The sequence below is a fragment of the Dromiciops gliroides genome, chromosome 4 (assembly GCF_019393635.1).
Source record: "Dromiciops gliroides isolate mDroGli1 chromosome 4, mDroGli1.pri, whole genome shotgun sequence".
In the NCBI taxonomy this organism is placed as follows: domain Eukaryota; kingdom Metazoa; phylum Chordata; class Mammalia; order Microbiotheria; family Microbiotheriidae; genus Dromiciops; species Dromiciops gliroides.
Genome location: NC_057864.1, coordinates 418,283,628 through 418,308,161, shown reverse-complemented (window position 1 = coordinate 418,308,161; position 24,534 = coordinate 418,283,628). Strand labels below are relative to the sequence as shown.

The following is a 24,534-nucleotide window of genomic DNA, read 5'->3' as shown; positions in this document are numbered from 1 at the left end:
GCATTAATGGAAACCCCCTAACCCTCTCAGGTTTCCCTTAGAACCCGGGGGAGATGTAGCCAGCTGTACTCTAGAGTCCATCCTACCAGTGTAAGTGGGCGTGGGATATTAATCGCCAGTATCTATGAGGACTACAAATCCGCATTAAATAAATAAATAAATGAACGAACGAACGAACGAACGAATGAATGAATGAATGAATGAATGAATGAATGAATGAATGAACGAATGAATGAATAAACAAACAAGCAAACAAACAAAGAAATTGCAAAACCCATCAATTTCCTTATTGGCTACTGGGGTAAGAAGAGGCTCCCACTCAGGCTTTAATAGGAGAGTAGAGAGTCTCTGCCTTTCTCTTGCCTCTTTTTTTTGAGTCCATCATGTGGGATTCTACTTACCTTATCCTTGGACTTCCAGCAAAGAGGGGGAAGGTGATTTCTCTCGTCTTTCCCTCTTCCCTCTTCCCCCGCTTGGCAGCTACAGCGGCTGCAAGCACAAGGCAACAATGATATGCACTTGTCTGGGTGGGTCTGAGATTGGATCTCAAGTCCCTGACTGTCTGTTTTGCTTTCTGTTTCTTTCCCTGAATGTTGTACCAAAGAGAGATCTTGAGAGACGGATGTTTCCAACCTTGGTGACCACTTTGTGAGCTTAAGAATTCAAGATGTGTAGGGTCATTAACTCATCTGCTATTGGTTCAGAGGGAGAAGCTCTACACAACTAGAACCTTCTTGGAACAGGGTGACCACAGCCAGGAAGATTAGTTATGTATGCCTGGCTGGCCAGAAATGATAGAATTTGAGTTATTGATCAGTAAAGACAGGTGAAAATGCAATCTCTATCTGGTCAAATGCCCCATAAGTTTTCCCAGCAGTAGCCAATTCTTTCTGACATAAACTTCCTGCTATCATGGCAATCGTGGTGCCAACCTGGACCCTCTGTGGCACATACCCTTTTTTTTGTGAGGCAATTGGGGTTAAGTGACTTGCCCAGGGTCACACAGCTAGTTAAGTGTGAAGTGTCCAAGGCCGGATTTGAACTCAGGTCTTCCTGAATCCAAGGCCCATGCTCTATCCACTGTGCCACCTAACTGCCCCATATTATTAATTTTTGTATTTTTTAGTGAGGCAATTGGGGTTAAGTGACTTGCCCAGGGTCACACAGCTAGTAAGTGTTAAGTGTCTGAGGCCGGATTTGAACTCAGGTACTCCTGAATCCAGGGCCGGTGCTCTATCCACTGCGCCACCTAGCTGCCCCCGGCACATATCCTTTAACAAGAGACTAGAACCTATAGAATGGGCCAGGGCACAGGTCCTTCATCACACATGTTCCATGGGATGTGGACCTCCTGTCTCTTTATAATATATCGTGAGTTACAGACATTGCAAAAGGAAATCTACTGAAAAGCTAAACATAGGGTAAATATTAGGAAAATTCATTAAATCATAAATATTCTCAACTCACTTCCCAAACCAAACCACCTTCCAATCTCCAGGTAATGGGCTTAGCAAGGTCTGGCCCCACTTGATAGGAACGATCCTTTCCTGGCCCCGCACCATTGCTCACAGTTCAGCACCCAAATCAGGGAAGAAAGAAATGGGTTTGCTCACAAGGTGACCATGAAGGTGATATGACTGAGTGTCTGTATCACCACTGTCCTCACCACCGCAAGTGTAGGCAGCAGTAAGAAATATAATGGGGGGCAGCTAGATGGCGCAGTGGTTAAAGCACCGGCCCTGGATTCAGGAGTACCTGAGTTCAAATCCGGCCTCAGACACTTGACACTTACTAGCTGTGTGACCATGGGCAAGTCACTTAACCCCCATTGCCTAAAAAAAAAAAAAAATATATAATGACCTGGGGAAGTGAGGGGTGGGGGGTATGGTAGATGTTCTATATATTCCCTTGGTCAGAAAGGTAATGACAGCTTGAACTGGGGGGAGAGGTAGCTATGTAGGTAGGGAAAAGAGGACCAGTGAGAGAGATGTTGTGGAGATAGGGTCTACAAGACTTGAAAACTAATTGGATATGAGGAGGAGGGTGTGGTGAGGGAAGAGGAAAAACTCAAGGATAACTGACTCAGGTTTTGAATCTAGGATGGATTGTCCTTAACCAGAAAGGGAAGTTTGGACGAGGGGCATTTTTAGAGGCATGTGTGTGCATATATATATTTATTTATGTGTGTGTATATGTATATGTATATACACACACATACATACATACACACAGAGATAGGTAAATACAAGACAATTCAATGCTGCTACCATCCTGCTCGGTCTCCTGAGGCTGTGGTGGAGCCTGGAAGGATTGTGAAATGTTCAGTGTGAGCATTTATACCCCAGAAATCAGCAAACACTATAAATCAGGGCTTGGTTTATTGTTTTACTGTTGTCTAGATTTAAGAAAGTGATGGAGAAAATGTTAATAATACAAATTAAATGTAAAACGTTTGTGCATTATATATAGTAATATTATATACTTAAGTAATTAATAATTTAATTATAAAAATAATACAAATATAAAACACTACATATGGTATTTCATATTTATATATATTTAAAATTTTTAATAAACATTTTTATTTATAGTTTGGGGTTCCAATTTTTATCCCTCTTTCTCTCCCTCCCCTCCCCCCTCCCTGAGGTAGCAAACAATCAGATATGGGTTACACGCATATGATTATGTAGAACATTAACATATTTCCATATTTGTCATTTTGTACAAGAAAACTTTATTTAAATCTATATTATTGTATATGATATATATGAGAATTATTATAATTAGATAACGATGTTATTATTATATATTTAAACTCCTGAGAACCAGCCGTTAAACACCCTTGACTAGAGATGACACAAATAGGGAGAAATGAGAATGAGAGGTGGGTACCATGTACACATTAATAACAAGAACTTCATCTTTCTAAAAGATCACATCAGCCCTAGAATTCCCACCTCATCAGTTCCCTCTGGCCCTGAGGCCCCTCCTATACAGAGGAGAGCCTCCTAGAGCCTCCATCCCTTCTCTTTTCAGATTTCTTTTCCCACATTATTGTGAACCACTTGAGGTAAGGAACTGGTTTTTGCCTTTCTAGGTATCCCCCATGCTTAGCACTGTGGCTGCCACATAACAGCCCTTTAATACAGGTTTACTGCCTGACAGGAGTAGCCAGCATTTGGGAGGAGGGGAGGCTGAACACAGAGGCATGTGGTGAATAAATATGAAGCCAAACAGGGGCAAGGGGAGAGCAATCAACACCCTGAAGATCAGGCTTGTCCCAGTCCAAAGGGTAGGTATGACTGCAGTGGACAGAGCTGGAGCTGAGGCAGAGTTGGAATGAACCCAAGAAGGTCACCCAGGTCAGTTCCACCATTTTATAGGTGAGGGAAGTGAGGCCCAGAGGGATGAAGTTTTTTGTCTAAGTCTGTAAAAGGAGTTAGCTGAGCTGGCTGGGATGCCGACCCAGATTTTCCAATTACATATCACTGCTTTTCCTACTACACTTTGAGAATTGGGATCCCCTTCGGATCTTTTTTTTTTTTAAATCCATTATTCTGTTAGAGAAATAATCATTGAAAAATCCATGCAAAAGCTAAAAAATGGCCAAAAAAAAGTGTATTAGTGATGAAATTCTTATGGATTAAATACAATTTAAAAGCAAGTTATTCATTTCAGGGCAGAGAGCTTAGTTTGGAAATTTTGGATGACCTCTGAGGTCCCCTCTGGTTCTGAAATGCTGTGACAGTCCTGACCCCCTGAAATAATTCAATAGTCAACACATTTTAAAAATAGAATATTACATCTGAAGGATCTCTATAGATCCCTCACCTAAGTCCTTTTTTCACTCCGGTATCCTCTCCTCAACTCCTTCATAATAATATTAATAATGATAGCTAGCAATTCTATAATGCTTTAAGGTGTACAAAGTACTTTATGAATGTTACCTTACTTTAGCCTCTCAAAAACCCTGAGAAGTAGGTGTTGTTTGTTGTTGTGATTATCATCATCATCTCCATTTTACAAAGGAGGAAACTCAGACAGACAGATTTCAAGTAATTTGCCAGGGGTTAAAATAGCTGGTGTCTAGGGCAGGATTGGAACTCAAGGTCTTCTGGACCAAAAAACCAACCAACAAACAAAGAAGTATCCCTTTATTTAGTAAGGAAAGACAAGATAAAATCAACTTTCCTATCATTGAGGAACTTAGATTTAAAGCTTTAAGGTACTATAGAATTCACTTGGTCTAATCTCTTTTTACAAAAAGGGAAACTGAGGCCCACCAGATGTTAAATGACTGCCTAGGGTCACATAGATATTAAGGGTCAGAGGTGGGATTTAAATCCAGGTTCTCTGACTGCCAATCCATTGATCTTTGCACTATACCACCTATTACATTGGTGAATCCTAGAAAGTAGGTTTTATTTTAGAGTTTTATTTTTGTGCCCGTCTTTAGAAAAGAAAGGCTTTTTTTGTTTTTTAGTTGGAGTCAGATTTTGCTAAGCAGTTTTTCTGTAAAATAAAATACAAGACCAAACCAAACCATTCCCCATATACCCCGCCTCAAAAACACCCCAAAACTATAATTAAGGATGTGGCACCACCTTCAGTTTGGAAGTGGAAGCGACGTGCAGCTTAATTCAAAAAGAGAACAACAGAGAATACAGAAACCAAAGGGACCTCCAGATGGGTAAGAACAAAAGGTCATGGTGGGTAAGGATGGATAAGAACAATGAGCCATCAGTGTTCTCTCTGGGCTGAGGATTTCATTCTGTTACAGGGAAAAGAATGATGGCTTTGAGGTCACAACTGAGATTGAATCGCTGATCTGCTACTTATCAGCTGTGTGTCTTTGGGAGAGTAACTTGACTTCTCTGGTACTCCTCTATACAATGAGCCTGGAAAAATAACAGCTCACATTCATATAGCACCTTAAGGTTGCAAAGTCTTTAGACACACAGCTTTCGATCCTCACAACCCTATGAAACCGGTACTACCGTGATTCTCATTTTACTTCTGCTTTAAATGTGTTGGTCTGGAGAGTGGGGGAGGGTCAGGAGCGAGTTGAGGGTTTGGATCTTTCCTGAGAGGGAATGAGATAGGGAGTCTGTAAAGGCAGAGGGCTGTCAAAATAGCAGTGAGAGCCCAGCTGAAGTTAAGTACCATATGTCGTCAAGTTCGTGATTGTCACAGGGTGCCACAGGAATTAGGAAATGGAACGGAGAAGGGGTTCCTATCTTCATCCAGGAAATGTAGAGTCTGGAGTTTGTCTTGGGCATCTCAGGAGATTTCCCATGTTTGTAAATGTGAACCAATGACCGGGCCACAAACCATCAAATTATCTTTCTTCCCAGAGCTAACAATTTTATAACAGCACTCATTTGTTTGTGCTTTAAGGTTCACAAAGTGCTTTGCAAATCTGATCCTAATAATGACCCTGGAATGTAGTTGCCCATTTTAAAGAGGAGGGCACTGAAGCAGGCAGAGGTTAAATGACTTGTCCAGGGTTACATAGCACGTATTCAAAGCCAGATTTGAACTTGCATTTTCCTAAGTCTTAGTCAGTGCTCTATCAACTGTGCTACCTAGCTGCCTCTCCCCTCCATGCCCCTTCTGTTTATACACACGATTGTCACATAAACACAATCAGAGCAGGCTCAGAGCCAAGAAAGGTAGTGTTTTTGCTAAAAATGTTTCATTGATGCTTTTAAAAAAACATTTCTCAATGACATTTCCCCCCACATGCAATTTCCTGCCGCCTCCTGCATCACTGGAGAGCCCTTTCTTATAGACAAGAAGTCCAGCTAAATGAAATAAATCAATAGCTTGGCCTCAAGCTTCAGTCCATCAGCACTTCTGAGGAAAGTTTCAGAAGTATGCTGGTAAATGTTTAACTAGCTCTCTGAAAAGGCATAGGACACTTGAAGTTTAACCTGCATTATAAGAAGTTTTCCCCATCACTTTCTTAAGTCTAAACCAAGCCTTGATAAGTAGGTTTGCCAATTTTGAGGCATAAGTGTTCATGGGCAACAAGGTGGCACAGTGGATAGAGTGCTGGGTCTGGATCGAGGAGCTGACACTAGCTGTGTGACCCTGGGCAAGTCAATTAACCCTGTTTGCCTCAGTTTCCTCATATGTAAAAGGAACTGGAGAAGAAAATGGCAAACCACTCCAGTGTCCTTGCCAAGAAACCCCCCAAATGGGGTCATGAAGAGTCAGACACAACTGAACAACAAATAAATGTTCACATTGACAATTTAACAATTGGCTCTCTCTGCAAGTAGTATGAGCTGGCTCTAGCACATTTCAGTCATGAATTTCAAGAGTCCAATGGTTGATTTGTTTTTCATGCTAGTTGTTTTCGATAGTAGATGCATTTTCTTCTTCTGTTCTTTTGATATTTTGAGTCGCTTTTATTTACCCCTTTTTGTTGTCCAGGGAATCCTCTACTTGGGTAAGGTTACCCACCTTTTATTTATTCTCCTTCCATTTTCCCCCCTCCAGAGTTATTTCAGTTCTAATGTCATTAAAACACACACACACACACACACACACACACACACACAACCTCTTGCTTTTCAACTAATCTAGTCTCCACACCTCCTGCCAGTCCTATGTTTCTATCCTCACTGAGTGTGGATGTCAGGAAAAAGTACTGTGGCTCTTGGTTACAGTAGAAGCTTAGACACATCCTGTAATCCTGAGGTAGGCCTAGGAGCAAGGTGATGATGATGTTATGCTTACCTAGCCAACACCAGACAGGAGGATTTTGAAGAGGCCAGCAAAAGGACACTGAAGCTTAGGGTCAAAAAGGGTGTCAGTAAGGAATCTGTGGAGTTCATCTGAGCAGCTAATTCAGTGACCACTACCTCCTGGACACTGCCTGTGACAGACCCTGCATTGTCCAAGAATAGGTAGAAATTGTACCAAGAAGGGATCAACTATGAGTCCCATGGAGCTACAGGAAAGCAGAATAATCGCATGAGGTTTGAGCTCACCTGTCTTTCCTTGGCCTCACAAATGAAAGTTATCACTCCTGGAGGATGTCAAGCCACATGGAATATCCTATGCTGGTGTCAAGCATCAAAGATGGCACATCCCACTGTACAACCCTGGAGTTCTTCCCCTACCTGAATGAAAGTGTAGGCAAACATGGGGAGAATCATGTCATTAGAATGAAGGCTGATCAAATATGATCATTTAGAAATCGAAGCTTTCACAATGAATTGGGAAGTATGAAAAATCACACAGGGCCGAAGCTTGGAATTGTCTGAATGCATGAGGGTGCATTCATCTGCCACTTCACTGCCAAGTCTCAGGCAGTGGCTGAGGGAAAGGTCCAGGTTTCAGTCCTCATGGGTCAAGTATACATCTTGGGCTGGGAGTCTCCCCAGTATGAGTCCTCTGATGCTTCCTTTGGTCTAATGGAGCAGGATTATCTGCAGGGCAGTTACTGCCCAACAGACTAAGCAGCTATGAATACAGCAGTTGTCGTTGCTGATTTCTTCAATGGCACTGAATGTGATACCATTTTCTGATTGTCATTTTTTCTTTTGGGCTGCAGACCACACAGGCCTTGTTTCATGTTCCTGTAGCAAGCAAAAGTTGTAAATGAGGGGAGGTGTGTGTGTAGAGATGACAATAATAATAAAAGTCTACCTTGGGGGGAAAAAAAATTCTTGCTTCATTTCATCCAGGTATTCTTAAGGTCTTTGTGGCTAGGATGTTGTTTTCCACTGAGGCTCTGTCCTTACGATTGAGTGACTTCTTTTGACTTTAATTCTTAGATTTCTTAACCTATGGGATTTCTGTTTCTCACTTTCAGCAAAATTCTTGGATTGGAACTTGGCACCAATGTCAGACTTCATCTGTTGACACTCTTGGACAGGTTGGGTAAGTAGATGGACCTTATTGGATCCTGTACCATTATCTGTGTGCCACTAGCCCTGCCCTTCTGGATGACTTGTAACTACATCTCACCTCCCTCCATCAATACTTAGCCTCTGTCTCAGTATTCTGGTGGTACATAACTGCCTTGGTTTGCCTTGGTCAATTTCTGTCTCCTTGTACAATCCCCAATCGGCAATTGGTTATGTCTCCTAAAGGCCCCAGTTGCATTAAGGAGAGTGCACTGGCTTCAGGTCTCCTGGACAGCCCCTTAGGGGACCCAGGCAGAATTTACCCTGGGTACACAGCAAAGATCCGTATCCGGCTTTGCAAAGTGTGGGGGCTGGCTTTGGCCCCTTCTGTTCTGACAGACCTGGGCCGAGATCTGGTTTCAGGGTCCAATGATCAGCTTGCACTGGCTTGTGATCTTCATTTCAGTCCATTTAGCTGCACTTACTCGAGCCTACCTGAGGCTTCTCCTCTCTCAGCCTTCACCAGCCTTTAGCCACCATTCAGTACTCAGGAATAGATGGCTGGGCCTCTTGTTACTCATCCAATACGCTCCATGATTGCTTGGAAACCCTTTTCTGATACATTTGCTTTGTGTATGAGAAAGCTAGGCCCTAAGTTTCTTGAAGACAAGGATTATGCTATTTCTGTAGCCACTGTGCTTGGCACGTGCTAATGACTTAATGTTTTAAAAATGAATTTGGCGGGGCAGCTAGGTGGGGCAGAGGATAGAGCACCAGCCCTGGATTCAGGAGGACCTGAGTTCAAATCTGGCCTCAGACCCTTGACACTTACTAGCTGTGTGACCCTGGGAAAGTCACTTAACCCCAACTGCCTCACCAAAAAAAAAAAATTTGTGTCATTTAAGTGCCTACTGAGCACAAGGCACTGTGCTAGGAATAATAACTGTAGTACCTATCTCAGACTTGATTTGCCAATTTAAACCTCAATCCACCTCTCTGAAATTCCCACTCAAGGCTTCTTGTTCTACTTTCTGGGGCCAAAGAACACAAGTTTAACCCTTCTTGCCGACAGCACAAAGAGCTTTCTGTGATCCAGCTGGTGATTCAAAGGAAATGACACAGTATCTGCTTTACATGTTCACCATACTATACTATAAAGAGACTCTAAAGTACATCAGACTTCTCCCTATGCCCTCCACTCCCCTACCCCAACTGGCTTTAACTAGGCCAATGACTTTCTTCTGGGATGGCAACAAAGATCCTTTATTATTGCTCTACGTTAAAACATAGGTTCAAAGACTTAGAGATGAGAGACCTTCGAAGAAATAGTGTACAGTTCCTCATTTTATAGACAAGATGGTCAAGTGGCTTGTTTACCTAAGGTAGTGACAGAGCTGTGTGAGTTGGAATAACGCCCCCTGCTGGGAGGAACATTTTGTGAGCTCTGGCCTGAGGCATGTGGCCTTGGCGTCAGGAAGTGAAGCCAAGTGACGTTTGCTCGGGGGTACTGTCGATTAAAGCTACCAGCCAATTAGCTTGGAGCTGTGTGCGGGTGGATGGCCTGTTTCCGTTTTCTCGAGAGGCTTCTGGGACAAACAGGGGGCATGGGGCTCTCTCGTGTGGAATGGAACAGAGATGCTGGCTCCTTTAAATAGATATGGCCTCTTTCTCCTCACCAAATTCTTATGCTCCTTAATAAATACTTAAAAGTCTAAACTCTTGCTAAAGCTTATAATTTATGGCGACCACTCATTAGATTTTTAGACAGTTTAGCGAGAATTTTAGCCACTTTACAGATAGCAACTTTACAGCGTTATTTGAACCCTGGTACTTTTGACTATAGTCTTCTATAGCCTGCTTCCTTTTGGAGTAGCTATTCTATTAAATAGTTAAACGGAACCATCTTTTGTGAAAAAGGCATTATTTTTAAAAGTCCTTGTATACTTTAAAATTTTAATAGGCTTGTTGGCATGATAGAAACAATCTGAAAGTAGCATTTAAAAATAAAATTACTAAAGCTTTGAACAGAAAAATCATACAATAGTACACGATTCACGTACACAGACTGTGTGCCAAAGAAAAAATGGTTAATGTAGGGAGAAGGTAAATGTTGTGTGATGAGCCAAAGTTAACTTGGATCAGTTGTGAGAAGAAAATGCAATCCAATGTCACCACTTATAGAATGTTTCTATGATACTTATAACTTGCTGTTAACTTTTGGAAAGTTTAACAAGGGCCTTCTGAAGCTGCTTTATTATACTGTTATAAGAGTGAGTGAAAGCCACAGTCTCTATCAGTGAAAGAAGGAGTCCAAAAGAGCATTCCCCCTGAAACACCCTATTCTATGCTTGGCCAACTCAGCACCTTCCCTAGTAACAAAGAATACACTTGGTATGAAGTTGTATCAGGACCCTGAAATACACATGAACAGGTTTTATTTCTGAAGTCAAATTTTTGAAAATCAATTTTCACAGAATTAGTGTATATACAATCTACAAAACTTTACTTGTGTTAATGGCCAAACTGTTTATTATGATAGTCATTTATCTCTACCCCTCTAGTTAATAAACTACAGGAGCTCCTTACAAAAGGTATTATTGTGGAGAAAAACATTAAATAAATGAAATGAATTGGAATAATGTAAATAACAGCAAATACTACATAAACTAAGCTTCCCAGGAAGTTTGAACCTTTTCTTACAGTTTTGAGCATTCTCAAAGCACATAGCACAGTTAAGTGTGTCCTAGAAAAGCTGATAAAGAATCTGACTGAGATGAAAAAAAGAAATCAGCTATTTCTTTGGTAGCAGGAGTCCATTGTCAGCAACAGAGTTATTTCTTAACCTTATTCAATTATCATGCTAGGCCACCTCAAGGACTTACTAATATTTAAAAGTAAAACTTCATGTGTAGGAATTCCTCAATATCAGAAATGTCTTTAAGAAATATGACTCTAGATTCAGAGATGTTTAGGAAGAGTACTTGAAATATACTCAACTGAAACCCAAGGTTTTTAATAAGTCATTTTGGGGAGCATATGACCATTTAATATTTATTCTCTGGGTGCTATTTAAATCGCCACTGTGTAAACTATACAGTATTTAACACACTTATTACAAATCAAAATTTTAAAAAGGACAAACAAAAGTCATTGTATAAGATTTAATTTTTTTTTTAATTTGAACAGAAAGTAAATGAGAAGTAAATGATTTTTCTAAGAGAAGTGGTAAAAACATTGTTATGTCTCATGGAATGAGTACATCAAGTTTCACTTTAGTAGCCAGTGATCTGCAGAATTATGCAGGGACAAGAATACAAAATGTGCCTTTCTGAGCCCCAGTCTGGACAAAATCGATCAAACTAATTATATTGATTATGTGCAGTTGAAGTTCTCATTATGTAAAGTAAATATGTGAAATTTAAGGGCGGTTTGCAGAAATGATATCTGAGGAGCAATCAACTACATCAGGATAAAGTAATTAAATATGGTGATCCAATATAATAAAAAGGCATTCAGAATTCACACAGGTAAACTAGACCCTAGGACGCAAATAATGTCTCCCATACACACATTGTTTTGATCAAAGACCATTTTTTTAAAACATGAAATCATGGTAAGAGAATGAGAGACCACATTGCCTATTCAGTGCAATACCCTCACACAGGGCATTCCTCTGACACCTTAGATGTTAACACTATAGAACCACCAGACTTTAAGGAATGGTCTACCAGGATACACAAACTTGTCCAATTCTTTAAAATTTTTTTTAAAAATCTCTTTAACAGTGGAACTTGATTTTTAAGGTCCTTCCCCCAAACTGAGAAGGCAAGGCAGATCATTACCACCCTTGTAAGCAAGACAAAGTGGATGTTGTCATGACATCTCCAAAAATAACCCCCAAACCAACCCAACACTATAAAGGGAGGGGGCACATTAGTTACTTAGAAAAGGAGAGGTCAGAGAGGCTTTCATGGAGTCAAAAGCACTCTGAGACATGAGGAATGAGTGTAAATGTGGCAGCTAAAAAAATCTGTCACTGTGCAACTAACTGCTATTTATGTGATGGTGCGAGAGACTTTCAAAATACCCTATGATTTTGCGTGTGTGTGTTCCCCAGTACCTTGGGATAAGTAAAGAAAACCCAGGACTGCTTTGTTAGGACAGGACAGGTGATGACCCCAATTTTAAACAGGGCTCTTCACTGAAGGAAAAGGAAGGTCCACAAAAGTCAAATTAGCTGACTTCAAATGGTTTACATCCCAGGATGAATCAGGTTACACTGATTTAAGCCCAATTTAATTTAGGCAGGTTTTTAACCACAAGAATAAGGACATTCTTAGTACATATTAATAATTAAACCAACATATACACAATTAGCAATATCCTACATAATAGTAAATGTCTTTAACCGCTTGTTTTGGATTACTGTGTGCCTAGAGTTAATTGTTTTTAAACAAGCTTAATAACTTTATTTTACAATGTACTTTGTATTTCCATAGATACTCTGAACTTATTTCAAGGAAGCAGCTGTAATTGTTCACATTTTAAGAGCCAAACTCGACTGTGTCTTCAGTTATCTGCTTGAACTCATAACTGCCTCTCCCATCCATATGCAGGTAATACTGTAGGAAAGAAGGAAAATGCATTAACTAAGATAAAGTTTCCCTTGTATCGGCAAGCCTTTACTTATTACATTAAAATTTTTGCATATTTCATGCCACTACAACTCAAACTTCTAGTGCAGATGACTGCAAATCAAGTCTATGGTGAGAGTGCTGAAAAGAGAAACTTTTTCAAGTGAACTCAACTGCTGCTTTATCTTGAACAAAGTTAAAAAAAAAAAAGATTTTGGGTCCAGCTAGGTGGTGTAGTGGATAAAGTATTGGGCCCTGGATTCAGGAGGACCTGAGTTCAAATCCAGCCTCCAATATTTGACACTACCTGTGTGACCCTGGGCAAGTCACTGCAAAAAAACAAAACAAAAAACAAACAAAAAACAAAAACCCAAACAAAGATTCTGTGTGCTTAATAAAACCTCACCATATAAGATGAACCTCCAAGAAAGTAAACAGAAGGTTCTCAAGAATAGTGGCAAGGTATCACAAAGGAGGTAGAGAACACACTTCTATTTTAAATTTTTAAATGTCTGCTACAGGGCTGGCGAAAACAGGGGCTACAAATGCAGCTGAAGTATGGAGGGCAAGGAGATATTTGTTGTGATTTTCCGAGTATATTGTTTATTTCTGCTAATACTATACAATACCTATATGAAGATACAAAATGATAGATTACTAGATGAGAAACTAAAAGGCCTAGAGAAACACATTTCTATTAGGTAGGTTAACAGTGTTTTTTGAAGGAAGATAAGAAATTCTTTAAGGAGGAAATCAAAATGACTTGTAATTCTTGTTGGAATAGCAGTAGTTTATTCTTTTGATTTGTCACAATTCCATGTTTTGGTTAGCTTTTTTTTTTTTCCGGACTCCTGGATGCTCTTCTGATTTCTTAATATTGCTTTGCCTTTCAGTTATTATTTATCGAGGGTCAGTGTGAAACTCACACTGGCCCTACCTGCAACTTACCCCTGCTTTTTCTAAACAAAAAAAAATTGTTTTAAAATTTCTTCTAATATTTATAAACACATAGGTCTGGGTGTGTTTTACAGAAACTTTGATTTGAACAGTTATCCCTGTTCAAGAAAAAATAGGCTTTTAAAAATTCCATATGTATTAGAAATGAATTTCTAACACTAATATTTGGCTTAATTAGGCTAAGATAACTGTATTACAGTATTAATAACTTCAATAAGAACACTTTGAGGTATTTTCTCTCTAAAATTCTAAACTAGGAACATTTGACAAGACTAGAATGCAATGATTTCCAATGTTTCTGAAGTAATTTTTAGCTAACTTTTTACATCTATGCATCTTATCTCTCCAGGTAGATAATAAAACTTCTTTGTCTATCCTAGTTAAGGCAGTAGACCTTGCTCATATCAGGAGTTCAGTAATTGCTTCATTTTGCCATAGCTTTCTCTTATCCTAAAAGTAATATGTAACATAAATTAATCTTAAAGGGTAAGTGAATTCAAATTAATTTGCTTTTTAGAGTTTCAGGTGCATTTCTGTTGATAGAGACCACTGATGTTCTAGCTGCTAGAGCCTAACACACCAATGACTTCACTCTAGCATAGAGACAAATGGAACACGACATGCTGATCTCACTACAATACCACAGAACTTTATACAGTAAAGTTCATGTTTTAATAATTCTACTCAGGAACTTTTTACAGTGCAATGAAGAAAAGCAGGAGACATTAATCAACATCTTTTCATAACCATGAAAACTAAAAACATTCCCCAAATTCCTATTTAATTAGTCCATCCCTTTTCTCAAAGCCAGATATAATAAGGCCTGTTTTTAGTCATATTTCCAAACAGTTATAATCACTATTAAGCCAGAAATTACTAAAAATCCATTTATAGCTTCATACATGAACTTCACACTCATTTTACTCCAGTAGAATACAAGTTCCTTGAGGAGAAGGGCTTTTTCATTTTTGTTATGATATTTCCATCTCCTAGCAGAGTGACTTACACGTAACATGAAGTCTAAGTTCCCACAAAGAAAGTAATTTGGGATGGTATATATTTTTCTAGGTAGCTGCTGCTTCCAAGAACACAAGATTACTAAAAAAAGGACCACAGCATTTAATAAATATTAATAAAATGACCATTTCTCAAGGAACTTTATAGGACATTTTTTTTTGTGTGGGGCAATGGGGGTTAAGTGACTTGCCCAGGGTCACACAGCTAGTAAGTGTCAAGTGTCTGAGGCCGGATTTGAACTCAGGTCCTCCTGAATACAGGGCCAGTGCTTTATCCACTGCGCCACCTAGCCACCCCCCTTTATAGGACATTTTAAAAGAATGAGAAAAGTGAAATAACTCAAAATATCTGAAACTATTTTTTATTTGGAAACAAGAAACAAAATGAAAATTCAAAATGAACTAAAAACAAACAAACAAAAAATACGAACCTCATGGTGTTTCCAAAGGGATTTTCTATGAGACACAGTGAAAAGGGTGATACCAACCTAAAATCAAGAAAAATAATTTATGTATTTATAAGTGATATAACTTCAATAATAAACTAGCATCAGCACAGTATACTCAAAGATCTGATTTTCTAAGTGTAAGTTAAGCCCTGAATTCTGATGTTAGTTCTGTCACTAGATGTGTGATATGGAGATCAAGTCAGGTAATTACTCTGGGCCTTAGTTTCTTTAACTGTAAAGTGAGGAAGGCGGATTAGACAACTTCTAGATCTCTTTCCAACTTCACTGATGTAATGACATTCCCACAGGCATAGCAGTAACTATCAGCACTCATATTGATGTAGCTCTTTGTAACATATAAAATTCTTTCCTCAGAATCTGGTGATTAAATGATACAAATACTATTGCTCCCACTTAATAGATGAAAGAACAGAGGACCAGGGAAGTAAAGTGATGTATTCTAAGTAACAGAACAAGTAAGGGCTGGAGCCAGGGCTTGAACCTAAGTCTTCAGATATACACACAACCCCATGCTCTTCTCAATCCACTACACTTCTCTGACTTATGCTAAAAGTGATCCTCTCTTCAGGTGGTATTGATAGAATCTAAGGCCAGATAAGGAGTCCTAAAGTGTGAGGTCTTAATCTACTAAGTGAACTGATAAGTCCTTTCAATCATATTTCAGAAGATCCAGTAAATTATTTTCAGTGAAAAGTAAACTTCAAATACTGTTATTTTGCTTCAATATTTTGAGAGCTGTTTCATCAATGATGATGCCTACTACTCTTATCATTACTTTGAAAATACATCTGATCAGATTTCTCAGTTCAGTATAAAAATATACAAATAAATATGAAAGCTATTACCACTTCCTCCATCCTCCAAAAAACTCAATTAGGATCATAGATTTAGAGCTGAAAGGGAGCTTAGAGATCATTTAGTCCAACCCTTTTATTGTTTACAGATGAAGAAACTGAGGTCCAGAGAAATTAAGTAACTTATTCATACTCAGACATGAGTAAGTGGTGGAATTAAAATCCAGGACCCCCCAATGACTCCAAGTCCAGTGTTCTTTCCACCATACCATGTCCCCCACAATCTAAATAATAACATAATATAGCCTTCTCTATGAATAACCGATTCCTTTGATATTTAAATTTTTTGTACAATGGTGCTAATGCATATAGCATGTCACATTGTGTATGTGATACCAGAGTGGTGCTAAGGGGGTAAAATATTTCAATGCATTTAAAGTTAAAGGATCTATGTTCAAATTATGCCTTTGCAACTTAATAACTGTGAAATCAAAAGCACATATATGTTGGAACTATACAGAACTGACATATATGGCTTTTATAAAAGCCTTTATTAAAGTTAGGGAAGGTAGGTTTTGAAGTCAGTCTCTCTTGAGATAGAGATATAAAAAATAAGGCTAATTTTAGGCAGTTAGTGAGGAAGGAAAACCATTTTGAAGAGTGATATGGGTGAGGGGTGAGAAGTTATTCACAAAGGAAAAAAAAATTAAGGGATTTGTCAAGTTTTCTCTGATAGTTAGCAGGCTTAATTTTTTAAAGAGTTTCCAAAACAAAGAAGAAAAAGCTCAGTTTAGTAAGTCTGAATATACAACTAAGGAGGTATGACATAATAGCAAAAAAAAATAAATTTAAAGAGAGTAAGGTAGAGAATCCTCATTTGTTCCTTTGTATGCTTTCTCTCAGAATTCTGACTAAATACAATAAATCACCATTTTCTACATTATGTTATTAAAAGGGTAGAATTTATCCTTCGGAGAGTCATTTTATTTCTGGGTTATCTTCTCTTTGAATGCCTGATTAGACACACCAGGGGGTAACCACCATCTGGTGGCAAGGAACTACTGCTCCATAGACAGTAAACAAGGAAGGGAAGGAAAGAACCCTTTCTAATCCATGGTCCTCATTTCAGGATTAAAATTCTCTGACCCACTTCTGGGGGCAAAGCCAAGATGGCAGAAGTAGGGGAAGTAGCCCAGTTCTTCCAACATTCCCATCCAAACAACTTTAAAATCACACCTCAAATCAAATTCCGGAGTAGCAGGGCCAACAAAAAGTTGCCATGTGACATTTTTCCTTCCTAAGACAATTTTGGAGGTCTATAGGAAAAACCTGTTGACAATGGGATGCTAGCTGGCCTGGAGCACATGTGACAGCAGCAGTTTCAGGAGCTCTCAAGCTAGATATAGTAAAGGGATCAGGTAAGTGGTCAGAGATTACAGAGGACCCCTGTGCTAGCACTGGGTGCAGGACAGGGCACTGTTTGGCAACTCTGTTGCCTCTTCCCACTTCTGGGTCACAGTTCCAAGGCAGAGGTGTATTTCTTATAAACAACATATTGTTGGATTCTGGTTTCTAATCCATTCTGCTATCTGTCTCTGTTTTATGAGTGAATTCATACCATTCACATTCACATGAATACTTACTATACATTTTTCTGCATCCTGTTTTCTTCTGGTTTTTTCCTTTCTCTCTTTTTACCCTGTCCCTTCTCAAAAGTGTTTTACTTCTGACTCCTGACTACTGCCTCCCTTCTGCCCTCCCTTTTATCATACCCCCTCACCACACCTTCTCTTATCCCTTTCCCCTCCTATTTCCCTGATTCCCTGAATCAGGCACACATAGAGTTAAAATAAGGGGTTGGAATAGAATCTATTATGCCTCAGCAGAAGTAAAAAAGGCAGTGATAACTTGGACAAAGAAAAAGTAAACAATTAATTAAAAAAGATAAGCAGGTAAACTACCTTACTAAAAGGCACCACAGACAATGAAGTGATATCAATCAATACTAAATGTATTTGTACCAAATAGCATAACATCCAAATTCTTAAAGATTTAATGAGCTTAGAGGAGAAAACAGAGTAAAACTATAGTAGTGGGGGGACCTCAACTTTCTTCTCTCAGAGATAGAGAGATCTAACTACAAAATAAAAAAGGAGATGAATAGAATTTTAGAAAAGTTAGATATGATAGACTTCTGGAGAAAACTGAATGGGAATAGAAAGGAATATACTTTTTTCTTGCTATATGTTGAACCTTCATAAAAATTAACTGCCTTATCAAGGAGTAAGAGAGGAGCAGGAAGGAGGGAGAGAATTTAAAACTCAGACCCTTACCTTCCGGCAATGACTGTAAATGTAGCCTTCTACATCAACACTAACAGCACTAGTACATTCATCTAAAATGGCAAACTGGGGTTTATGGTAAAATAATCTTGCCATCTGAAATAGGAAACAAAAATATTATAAGAAACAAGTCAAAAGAGTCATCTAAAACAGAACTGTGCAAAGTACACTTAGTCTAAATTATTTAAATGTAATTATTCTTTAAAAGAAACAATAGAAATACACATCTGTAAGCTATACAAAAAACTATTATTTGTTTCCAGGAATTAAAGACAGGCACTAAGGCATTGAATATGAATATTTTTTAAAGTATTTTATTACTTACCCTGAGCCTTTACATTTATCATCAAGATAGTATGCTTACAAGATAGCATGATTACAATATTACAGTGGATATATTTAATCTGCTTTGAACATGTTTTAAAGATTTCACTCTAGTCCTTAGTTTCCTCATCTCTAAAATGGGGGTAACAATATCTGTAATACGTGTACTGCATAGTCTTGTTTTAAATGAGATCGTGTATGTAAAACACTTTACAAATTTTACAATGCTGTGTAAATGTCAGTCACTACTACTTCAATGTGTGGAAGGAAGCCTGTGAAGAGATATTTTTAGCTGTGATATAAGGAAAAACTTCCTAAAATATAGAGCTATCCCAAAGCAGAACAGGTTGCCTTGGGAAGAAGTAGCTTCTCCCTCATTAGATATCTTCCCAAGAAAGTTTGATGGCTTTGCTGACCATGCTATAAGGGGCACTTTGCTTCTAGTATAGGTTGAATTAGATAGTATCCAAGTTCCCTTCTATCTGTGTAACATTCTATGAAGGTTTGAGGACTGAGGTAGTAAATGGGAAGAGTAACTGCTGGCTTTATATTAAAGACTTCTCATGGAGAAGAGAGATGCTCAGTGCTACTGAGCACAGAACTAGGGACAATGATAGAAATTATAGGTAGGTATATACGGCTCAATATAAAGAAAAACTTGTTATAATAATTCATCTTTAGAGTGCTTTAAGGTTTACAAAGCATTTTGCTATTCTCTTTCTGGAGATGACACCTAGTAACATGGCCTTCTTGCCATTTCTCACATAAGACACTGTCTCCCACGCCTGGCATGCTTATCCTTCACCTCCATTCTGGCTTCCGTAGTTTCCTTCAAGTTCTACATAAAATCCCATCCTTTTCAAGAAGCCTTTCCCAATTCCCTTTAATGCGAATCATTTACCTTTGTTTAGTATCTCCAATTTACCCTCTCTATATTTGTTTGTACAGGGTTGTTTCCACGCTGTGTTTCCCACTGGACTGTGACCTACTTGAGAGCAGGGTCTAATTTCTTTTTTCTTTTTCTTTTTTTTTTTTTTTGGTGAGGCAATGGGGGTTAAGTGACTTGCCCAGGGTCACACAGCTAGTAAGTGTTAAGTGTCTGAGGCCGGATTTGAAGTCAGGTCCTCCTGACTCCAGGGCTGGTGCTCTATCCACTGCGCCACCTAGCTGCCCCGCACAGTCTAGCATACAGTATGCGCTTAATAAAGCCTTGATAACTGACACTACCTCCCATTAAGTTTCAACCTGACATTACCAATTGCCCATGGACATTCTCTTCACTGTAGTTTATGGTTGGATTTGTATTTCCAACCTGTTCTCTCTCTTGCTTCTGTGGAGAGCTCTACTGTGGATTCAGGTTCTTGTATTTCTCTAACGATTGCTGCTCTGCAAGCTGAAAGTCCTGCCATTTGTTCCCTCTTAACTTCTCTTAAGGTTTTGATGTGTCTTCCCTTTGTAGCTCCACATGCTCTTGGGGATCCTCAGTGTTTTGTGTCTCTTCCTTCTGAGATCTTTGATGGATTTTAAGTGTGTTTTCCCCTCTGTTACTTACTTTCTGACTCTTCCCTCTTTGATAGTGGGTTTACTCATGGGCATGAACCTTAAAGTTGTCTCAGTCTCCTCCCACTGTGAGGAATTCACTTTCCACCGGTCTTGGTTCCTGCTCTAAGCAACTTCAGGGAAGAAAGGGCTAGTTCCAGTTGGGTGGCAATCTGCTTTCCATCAGGTCCACTGCAGCCCCATACAATGGCCCATTGTTCCAATTCCCTCTGACTCTTTAGGAGTGTCTGCCATCCAGGCTTAGAGGAGGGAAGACCAGGTATTCTGGAAGAGTTTCTGCCACCATAGGGTTCCCTTAACTTAGGTGCCATCCCAAGAAAAGCATGATCTCTATCCCTTTCTTAGTCCTTTCCTCCCTCTAGTCTTGGCTGGGCAGAGTTGAGGTCTGCTGCTTTTTGCAACAAGGGCAGGGGATGAGGGCAGTGTTCCAGCAGATACTGCTGCAGCAGAGAAATACCTGAGTAGGTCCTAAAACAGAAGCATGCGAATTGTTTTCTGCTCTCTGACTAAGCAGTGGAGGCCAGTGGGAAGGGGAAAGAAAGGTACTGAAGCATCACAGAGATTAGTAATCTCCACTAGTAAGCTGTTATTTGTGTGGCTCCCTAATTTCTTTCTTGATTTGTGGATTTAATTTTAATTGTTCTTCTCTTGAGTTTTTTGAGTTATTGGTTACTGGAGGAAAATGTCTGGTTCTCCAGCTTGTGAAGAAAATGTCTAGCTCTCCATCTTGTTACCTTTTAGACATTTCAAAAGATGTTACAGAGACAATTTTTTTTTGAAGACGGGGTTTTCCTAGTTTCCAACTGACTTCTTTCAACTCTAAGATTCTAAAGGAAAAAAAATCTTATCACTCCCCAAATACAAAATATATTCTCAGTTTACCCTATGTTACTACATATATAGTTAGTTCTTGGTTTCTATTTAAATCACAACTTTCACATCCTGGATATTCTGCATTTCATTTTCTTTAACATTATTCATGTTGCTTGGTTGTTTTTCAGTTTTATCTGACTTCATGACCCCATTTGGGGTTTTCTTGGCAAAGATACTGGAGTGCTTTGCCATTTCCTCTTCTACCTCATTTTGAAGAAAACAGGAAAAGAGGATTAAGTGACTTGCCCAGGGTCACAAAGCTAGTAAGTGCTTGAGGCCAGCTTTAAACTCTGGGAGATGAGTCTGCCTGACTCCTGGTCTGGCCCTCTATCCACTGTACCACTTAGCTCTGAAGAACAATGTGATTAATTTTCATTCTGGCTGTTATATCACCATAATTGTACAGACCTAGCTCACCCCCAAACTCTCCTGATATAGTTTAGAAAGTGATCCTACAAGATGCCAGCTTCAGAGGCTATTTCTCTTTTTGTCTGATTACATCTGGGAATTCTCAATTCAAACATGTGAAATGTATACTATTCATCAATGGGCATCAGTCATCTTATGCTCCTAAGCATATTAATGTAAAAATCAATTTCCTAGAATGATTAAAATAAAATTTAAATTCTTGTTCATAAAAATACTAGTTTATACAACAGTGAATTTCTGTGAACAGCTAAGTATTCATTCAGTATTTTCTGGTAGACAGACATACCGCCATTCTTTGTTTTTCTCCACCACTGAGTACATCCATCCAGTCCTGAACACTGTCCCAGCCTCCTTCACGTTCCAGGATGTGACCCAACTGGACATTATCTAAGTATTCCTTCAGCACCTTTGGGAAAAATTATGATGGATTCAACTTGCTATCCAATTGGCCTACTTCCTCTTTCCACTTTTAGAGAATGGAATAGAAGCATTCTTCTACTCCTAAAGATATCCACAAGTTTTTGTTTGTTTTAAACACTTTCAATTTATCTAATACTTACCACTTTAAAAATATGTTAAGTAGCTTATAGAAGAATATTGTGCACAATTAAATGGAAGAGTTGGGGTAAGATAACCAATTTCAAAGCTAAGACTGGGATATTAAAGTATGAAATGGTCACTTTTTTAGATAAGAAGTTTGTTGAATGAAAGAGATGCCAAACTGGGGTAAACTACTTAATTCCAAAAATGAAAAGAATCAAGTAGAGACTTCCATATACTCAAATTTCTGTCCTCCTGAGAATGCATTAGCTGAGCACACTGACCTCAGGGCTACTGAAGCAATCACCAAATGAGACAAAGATTCCACAATGTAATGTTTGAAGTAGGACTAGGATATAAACTCTCTTACCTGATCAGATATCCCCTTTCTTTTCTGGTCCTCTTTTCCATCTGGATAAATCACCTGGTCTCGAAGTGTTCCAAGAGTCATATAAGGTCTCTGATTTACAGCAAAGCAAAGGTCAGTAGAAATGAGACAGTTGGTTTTTAAATATTTTCAAACAATAGATTATGAAATAACTCTAACAGGATCTTACCTGGGGAACATAAAACAGTTTTCCTCTTTCAGGTTTAGTTAGACGCCCACCAAAGAGAGGCCATAGCTGAACAGGAAATAAAAAAAAACATTTCATTTTTTTTATAGTCTGGCAATACAAGGTAAAACTGTACATTCTGAACTTAGCTTGAACTTACTTCACCAAGAACACGAAAAAGTGAGCTTTTTCCACATCCATTTGGACCACAAATCAAAACATTTGCTCCAGATCGAACCTAAAATAGAAATTAGGGAGATATCAATACAATGCCACAAAAATATAATTGTCATTCAACAATGTTTATTTATTGTTGAATTTTAAGCAACTACCGAGTAAAGAGGTAAGTTTATCCCATTCACATTCACAGTTATTATGGCTAATTATGGACTTTCTTCCACCTTATCTTCATCTATTTTTCCCTTTCTTTAACTCCTGTTCCCCTCTTTGCAAAGAAGGCAGTGTTGAAGAGTGTGCTCAATGCTAGTGATCTCTTTAATAATAACATAACATTCATTATAGGGGCTTTAAGGTTTACAAAGAATTTTACATATACACTTTCATTTGCTCCTCATGACAGCCTTGTGAGGTTATGCAATCTGATTCTATTACATTGATTCTCTCCTCTTTCCTTTGTCCAATTCTAAATCACAGGTTCTGGGCCCTTCTTTCTATTCTTGGATAAACTCTGGTCTAAGTTCCCCTTGTTCTCAGTAAATAAAGGCTAAGTCTGGGCTCTCTAGCTTGCTGGGGGACGCTAAGCAGGAAGGCTTCATGAGCAGTGCTCTTGGGGTTAGGCTTTTCTGTTTAGATCCTTTCAACTGCCCAGACTTCTAGTTGTCTCTCTGTATAGCCCTTCGCTGGCAGGTTGAATACTCTGCTTTCTCCTTGGATTTCTTGAAGAACAATATGACTTACATCAGGGTCAGATAACAATCTTCAGTACTTTCCCAACTGAAATAACAAAATGCAGAGCTGGAAAGAGGTTTATAGGACATCTAATCCAGCTACCTCATTTCAGACAGGAGGAAAGCAGCTCAGAGAAAGAAAGTGGCTTGTTATATAAGGTCACATAGGTACTCTACAAGGAAGCAGAATTGGAATTTGAACCCAGGTTCTGTGACTCCAAATAGAACATTCTTTTTCCTATACCATGAATACCTTTGATACAAAATTCCAAACTATATTTAAAATCTATGTAATAATTAGAGAAAAAGTACACAAGTAAATAATGCAAAAAGTAACCCTTAAAATAGCCTGTCCCACCAGCCTATCATAATCTTGCATGTAAACACAATAAATTTAGGAACAAATCAAAGAATCCATATTCTTTCCATTCAGCTGACAGAAAACAAAATTCACTATTAAAATGAACTTGGCATGGGATATCATATGACTCCCGTGACAGATTATTTATAAGGCAGCTTTGGCACCATTCCAGTCTTTAGAGTCATAACAAAGAATGATGTTTAAAAAAAAAAAAGGCCAGAACTAGTTGCCTGATAGAATTTTAGTAAAATAGTATCTTAAAACTATGATACTTCAATAAGCTCAAAGAGTTGCACAAGACCATACCATGTGTCAGAGCTGCAACCATATAACAAGTTTTCATATTTATTTTTTAGTTCCTATTTTTAGGGTGGTTTGATTTTATATATAATAATATAAAAACTTACTTCAAAGTTAAGATCACGAATCAAGATGTCTCCATTTGGTGTTGCTAAAGGAACATGATCAAACCTACAAAGAACATTCATACACAAAGGTAAATTTTGTATTAACACATTAATATACATTAAAAAGGAGGTTAATGATGTAAAAGTTGTGATTAAAGCTTTATAATGTTTAGGTTTTTGTACATACTTAATAATATTATCTGCATTAATGATTTCTCCTCCACCAGGGATCAAGGGAATGACTTGAGCTCCTTCAGCACCTTAAATGACAAGTAAGTATCAAAGGTCAATCATGGATCTTTAAGAACATGAAATTGTATAAATGAACTAATTTTTATTTACCTTTCTCTTGAGACACCATTGTGCGCTCATATTTGCCATTATTCAAGTCCTTCAGTACTTGCATTAATTCTGTAATCCGAGCTGTGAAACTTTTTTAAAAAGTAAAAAAAGCAACAAAACATTTTGAATTTTTATAATTCCATAAAACTTTACAGTGTCAAGGG

General features: G+C 38.5%; 1 protein-coding gene across 3 annotated transcripts in view; it reads right to left on the bottom strand.

Moving 5' to 3' along the window:
- Positions 1-11,006: 11,006 nt before the first annotated feature.
- ABCD3 (ATP binding cassette subfamily D member 3) overlaps positions 11,007-24,534 on the bottom strand; it is a 95,020-nt gene continuing 81,492 nt past the window's right edge. For all 3 annotated transcript variants that reach the window (XM_044001149.1, XM_044001150.1, XM_044001151.1), the window contains 10 exons: positions 24,371-24,459; positions 24,216-24,288; positions 24,029-24,092; positions 22,513-22,590; positions 22,356-22,421; positions 22,169-22,258; positions 21,545-21,664; positions 18,064-18,168; positions 14,898-14,954; positions 11,007-12,481 (listed from right to left, as the gene is read on the bottom strand). In XM_044001149.1, the coding sequence (XP_043857084.1) occupies positions 12,404-12,481; positions 14,898-14,954; positions 18,064-18,168; positions 21,545-21,664; positions 22,169-22,258; positions 22,356-22,421; positions 22,513-22,590; positions 24,029-24,092; positions 24,216-24,288; positions 24,371-24,459 (820 nt within the window). In that variant the 3' untranslated portion in view covers positions 11,007-12,403. The remainder of the gene's footprint in view (positions 12,482-14,897; positions 14,955-18,063; positions 18,169-21,544; positions 21,665-22,168; positions 22,259-22,355; positions 22,422-22,512; positions 22,591-24,028; positions 24,093-24,215; positions 24,289-24,370; positions 24,460-24,534) is intronic.